Source organism: Peromyscus leucopus, chromosome 8b (assembly GCF_004664715.2).
Source record: "Peromyscus leucopus breed LL Stock chromosome 8b, UCI_PerLeu_2.1, whole genome shotgun sequence".
Classification (NCBI taxonomy): Eukaryota; Metazoa; Chordata; class Mammalia; order Rodentia; family Cricetidae; genus Peromyscus; species Peromyscus leucopus.
The window spans coordinates 40,730,841-40,736,840 of record NC_051086.1 but is presented as its reverse complement, the minus strand read 5'-3'; the positions used below and the strand labels follow the sequence as shown (position 1 = coordinate 40,736,840).

Below are 6,000 nucleotides of genomic sequence, written 5' to 3'. Positions count from 1 at the left end.
TCCGAGGCCAGCTCCCCTCCCCCACACACCCGGAAAGTCTGAATGCGTTGCCATGGAGACCTAGAATGGGGGGGGGGGCTTCAGGCTTAAAGTCTGGTCAGACAAGTCTTGCTTTAGAGTAAGTAAATGACCTCATAAAGACCGAAAATCAGTGGGTTTCCGGAAATTCACCTGGATTCAGAAAAATTGTGTTCTCACCCATAAACAGCCTGAAAGAGCAGGGGAACCTGTTAATCCCAAAGATCCGAGGCCAAAGATACAAGGAAAGACCACCTATCCAAATCATCATGGCCAAATCAATTAAAGCAAGCAATTAATTAAAGCAAGCTTTTTTTTTTTTAAATTATTTGTGTACACGAGCTGCCTCCCCCTAAGGCAGGGTTCGAGAGGTCAACTTCGGATGTGAGGAAGACAAGGTTGATATTGTTCAGGTAGAGGGTTTCCAAATGGGTGATTTGGTGGGCAAAATAGGTGGGGTTAAAGGAGCTGAACACAAGCATAAGTTAGTTATAACAAACTCCTGAAACAAAGACATGATTGCAAGGTGGTCATAACAAGGTAGTCATAACAACAGGTAGCCATAACAACCCCCCCCCAACAAAGGTCGGGGTGCAAGATGGTTTTGAAACAAAGACATGGTTGCCCTTTCTTGGGACAGGTAGTACAGAACCATTTGTAGTAAAGGTTACAGGTGGGGCATAGCCCAATCCTTGAGAAACAGGTTTAATCCTAAATAGGAATGAACCTAGTTTGTCTTTATTTTTAAAATGGCTTTTAAGCCCAAGATGGAGGCTGATTGGTTCATCAAACGTCTGTCCCCAGAGAGCCTCGTTGTTCTTGCTAGAAATGACTGTAACAACAGCACGTAGGAGCCTGGTGTTAAAGGGCTGTGGGTGCAAGGACACACTGTGATACTCAAGCCTGGCTCAAGCCCGGCATGGTGGCACGTGTTTGTAATCTCAGCATATGAGAGGCTGAATAAGGAAGATCACAAGTTCAAGGCCACCTGGACTTCAAATTCCAGACCATCCGGAACTACATAATGAGACCTTACCAAGAAAGAATGAAAGAAAAAAATAAAGCAGAGAAAGGGAAGAAAGAAACATCACTCTCCTTACACAAAGTTTGTGAACATTACTGAGAAAACTCAAACATCAAACTGCCCGGACTGGTGGGCCATACCTTAATCCCCAGCACTCAGGAGGGCAGAGGCAAGAGGATCTCTATGAGTTCAATGCCAGTCTGGTCCATAGAGCAAGTTCCAGGCTAAACAGAGCTGCATGGTGAGACCCTGTCTCAAAACAAAACTAAAAGAACAAATGGGGGCAGCGAGATGGCTCAGCTGGTTAAGGAATTTTCTGCAAAGCCTGACTCTTGAATTCAGTCTGCAGGCCCCATATTGTGGAAAGGAGAGAACCAACACCTGTAAGTTGTCCTCTGACTTCCATACATACACACTGTGGCATGTGAGCGTGTGTGCATGCACACACACACACACACACACACACACACACACTAAATACCAATGGTTCAAACGTGATGTACAATACCCCGTCTAGAGGTTGACTAAGAGATGAGCCAATATGTTTGTGTGCACCTGCCGCCGTATATACCTGCATTTTACTACGTCTCCTTATTTGTCCAGCAATCCAGCAAGGCAAATATTAAGTGAGAAACATCTGAGACACATTTGACCTGAGCTACTGGCAAAACTAGTGTTCAATGTGGGGCTGGGTGCCTCCAAATTCAGAGCCCACAGGCCATGCTAGCACATGTAAGAGCTCTGGATTAACGATAGCCATTGCAAGTTTTCCTATGCCGAATTTGGGGAGGGCAAATAGCAATACAGAAGTATGGCAGAATCTGAGTGCTCTGCTCATGTCTGGGTGGTAAGGAGACTCCAATTCTTTTTTACTTCCACACCACGAGCCACATTCAGTTCTCTTCACAGCATTGGCACTCCAACAAGCAGGAGGAGGCCCTTCGGACCCCAGTTCTTTAATCTTTAAATACCAAGAACCCAGAGTCAGAAACTCTTCCTGCCCTTTCTGATTCCTGATTCATTTTATTTCTTTTGACAGGCTCTCACACTATAACCTAGGCTGCCTGGCCTGAAGCTCGAGGCAATCCTCCTGCCTCAGCTTCTCGAGTGCTGGGATTTACACCAGAGTTGGATTCATTCTTTTAGTATTTAGTTAAATACATTCTTGCAACTGTCAAAGAAACAATGTCTTGGAATTAAGAAAACAGCAAAAAAAAAAAAACCTCAACCCCCAAAACTGACAAAGTATGTCGCTACGTATCTTTAAAAAAAAAATAATAATACTGGACTGGGATACTGAACTGCCCTGAAGGCTAAACCTCCGTCCGTGGCTGGCTGGCGGGTTCCACCGGTCTAATCCCTTAATTAAGGAAAATGCTTAACCTCGGGGCGGGGAATTCAGTCCCAGGCAGCGCACGAGAGCGAGAGCGCAGCTTGGACCTCGACGCACTCCGTAGCGCCCACCTTCAGGGGCGGGGTTCAATTTGGTCCCGCCCCTCCCGCTACACGCCGCGGTTGCGAACCACCCCACCGGAGCTGCTCGCTGAGCCTCGGCGGCCGCGGAGATGAAACCAGAGCCGCGGACGCTACCGCCGTCCCCCAACTGGTACTGCGCGCGCTGCAGCGACGCGGCGCCCGGAGGCATCTTTGGCTTCGCTGCCCGGACCTCCGTATTCCTCGTCCGCGTGGGTCCGGGTGCGGGCGCGAGCCCAGGGGCACCCCCGTTTCGAGGTGAGCCCCCCACGGGTCGGCGCTGTCTTTTCCGCCTTGCTCTCCCGGGGTTTGTAGGTTGCCGGCTCGTACCACGGGCGCACGTGGGACCATTACGCTCGGAGGGGCTGGCCCGGGCTAGACCCGGTTTACCGCGCTCCTGGCCTTCCTCCCTTGCCAAGGCCCCGCCGGCCCCTAGGACGCCCCTTGGGCTGGGGGCAGTTCTCGGTTCCCTGCTCCCGCTGGGTGATACAGGATGCTGATTTCTGTAGGATGAATGGGGTGAGTCTGAATTTGCTCCAGATGCGGTGATGCTTGTCTGATTCCCAGCAACATGGGAGGCCGAGGCTTGAGGATTGCCGCGCGTTCAAAGCCAGCCTAGGCTACATAAGTGAGTTCCAGGCCAACCGTAGCAAGACACAAAAGAAAATGAAGCAAACACAAACCAGGGTTTGATGATGCCTTGTGTTATGAAATATCAGCTTGTTCTATTCCTGATGACCTATGGCAAAATTAAGTAAAAACGGCTTTCACGTTCACCTGTGGACTAAGACTAGTCTAGTCGTCAGCCTGCGAACTTGGCCCAACTATTCATCTGCGTGTTGTTCATCCAGCAGCATGCTGTCCGATTGTCTGGATGGTGGTTTAGTTAAACAAGTCTGGTTTTACTTCCAGTTGTAGGAGAGTTGGTGGGACACACTGAAAGAGTATCCGGCTTCACTTTTTCTCATCACCCTGGACAATACAACCTCTGTGCCACCAGCTCAGATGATGGGACAGTGAAAATCTGGGATGTAGAGACTAAGGCAGTGGTGACAGAACACTCACTCCATCAGGTAACGGTCCATCCTGAGTCCTCAGAGTGTTTTAATACGTCTCATCCATGTGAAGGAATGTTAATAATTTGTGTTCATTAGTTAGATATGTTGAAAGGTCTTCTAAAACCTTTTAAAGATGCATTTTTTTTTCTTTTGAAAATAGAGCTTAAAGTAGGGGATGTAACTCAGTCAGTAGAGTGATTGCCTAGCCTACACAGAGCCCTGGGTTCAACCCCTAGAACTGCATAAGTGGGCATGATGGTGCACACCTATAATCCTAGCACCTGGGGAATGGAGGCAGAAAGATGAGGATTTCAAGGCCTGTCCTGTCTACAGGAGAGATCCTGTCTGGGGCTAAGGGGGACAGACAGACCACAAGTTAACTATGCCGCCTATTTATAAAGCTAATACTAAAGTATGGCTACATGTAATCACTACCTCTTTATGTATATGGGTAGTTTTTCTTTTTCTTTTTTCTTTTTTTTTTTTTTTTGTTTGTTTGTTTTTCGGGACAGGGTTTCTCTGTGTAGCCTTTGGAGCCTGTCCTGGAGCTCACTCTGTAGACCAGGCTGACCTCTGCCTCCTGAGTGCTGGCATTAAAGGCATGCAGGACCACTGCCTGGCATGGCTAGTTTTTCTATGTGTACGTCTGCATACCAGAAGAGGGCATTCAGATCCCATTATAGACAGGTGTGAGCTACCTGTGAGTTCTGGAAATCAAACCCAGGGCCTCTGAAAGAGCATCCAGTGCCTTTAACCACTGAGCCATCTCTCTAGCCCCTAGTCATTAATTCTTATCTGTGGCTGCTTTCATGGTGTAACAACAGAGTTAAACAGTGAGTGTCCTTTGTAGGACAATAGCATGACCTACAAAGTCTGACAGAGTCAATAGTTTTATATAAAATAAACACCTGGGCAGATAAGATGGCTTTCCAGGTCAAAGTGCTTGTCATATAAGCCTGATAACCTGAGTTTTGATATTTTGTGTTCTTTCATTTTATTTTGTATGTGTCTGAGTATTTTGCCTGTGTGCCTGGTGTCTGTGGTGATGAGAAGAGGTGAGAACTGAAGTTACTGAAGGTTGTTGGCCGCCATCTGGGTGCTGGGAACAACAAGTGCCCTTAGGCACTGAGCCATCTCTCCAGCTCCCTGGGTAGTTTAATCTCTGGGACCCACATAAAAGTAGAAGGAGACTACTGGCTCCGTGAGTAGTCATCTGACTGCCACGTGCTCAGCTGTGGCACACACTCCCCACAGCCCAATAAAAAACAAACAAACAAAACCCAGCAACTTTGGGGCTTGGGGGTGAGTGAGAACTTCCTGCTCTCCCAAAGGACCCAAGTTGGATTTCCATCACTCATGTGGTTTCCATCACTCACAACCAGCTCCAGGGAACTCAATGCCCTCCTGCAGCCTCCTCCACATACAAACACATGGCATGAGTTTGCACAAACACACGTAAATAAGAGTGTGTGTGTGTCTCCAGAAAGCCAGACATGGCAATCCTAGGACTCAGGAGACTGAGGCAGGAGGATCACTCTGAGTTCCAGGCTACCCTGGACTACAGAATGAGGCTGTGTCTCAAAAACACACAAAAAGTTCTCACTTTGGATTCAGTATATCACTCTACAGGTATCTGTAGCACAGTCCCTAAGTGCCTGTAATGTGCCTAACATTAGACTAGTTTATAGTACAACATTGACCAATATATCACTCTACAGGTATCTGTAGCACAGTCCCTAAGTGCCTGTAATGTGCCTAACATTAGACTAGTTTATAGTACAACATTGACCAATATATCACTCTACAGGTATCTGTAGCACAGTCCCTAAGTGCCTGTAATGTGCCTAACATTAGACTAGTTTATAGTACAACACTGACCAGCGAGACTCATCTGACTTTGCTTTGTTTGAAGCATACAATATCAGCACTGCATTGGTCTCCAACGGTTAAGGACTTAATAGTCTCTGGGGATGAAAAAGGAGTTGTTTTCTGTCACTGGCTTAACAGAAACGACAGCCAGCACCTCTTCACGGAGCCCAGGACCATTTTCTGTCTTACGTGTTCGCCTCATCATGAAGACTTAGTAGCCATTGGGTGAGTACCAAGTACTGTGCTGTCTGTTGATGTTTATCTGTTGATGGTTTGGTTTAATTTATGGTCCTGCTTTTCCATCTCCTTGCCTTGTATGACCCAGTCCTCAGAGGAAGCCTGCTGTCCTGGTGTCACGTGATCTCCAGATCCAGGCTTTTCTCCACTGCCCCTCTTACCATGATACTATGTTTTCTCCCCTCTTTCCATCTAATTTTTCCAGTCACCCTCCAAATGTTAGGAGTGTGTTCTTTCTCTCTTGGCTAATTTATACTATCCTTGGATGTGACATTAACTTCAGAGTGTCACGTGACTCTGCTCTGGGTCTGGCACCACAAA

At 47.3% G+C, this 6,000-nt stretch overlaps 1 protein-coding gene across 4 annotated transcripts in view; it reads left to right on the top strand.

Annotated features, from left to right (window-relative positions):
• The first annotated feature begins 2,532 nt into the window (after positions 1-2,532).
• Gemin5 (gem nuclear organelle associated protein 5) overlaps positions 2,533-6,000 on the top strand; it is a 48,778-nt gene continuing 45,310 nt past the window's right edge. For all 4 annotated transcript variants that reach the window (XM_028863171.2, XM_028863170.2, XM_028863169.2 and 1 more), the window contains exons 1-3: positions 2,533-2,773; positions 3,428-3,588; positions 5,486-5,667. In XM_028863171.2, the coding sequence (XP_028719004.1) occupies positions 2,608-2,773; positions 3,428-3,588; positions 5,486-5,667 (509 nt within the window). In that variant the 5' untranslated portion in view covers positions 2,533-2,607. The remainder of the gene's footprint in view (positions 2,774-3,427; positions 3,589-5,485; positions 5,668-6,000) is intronic.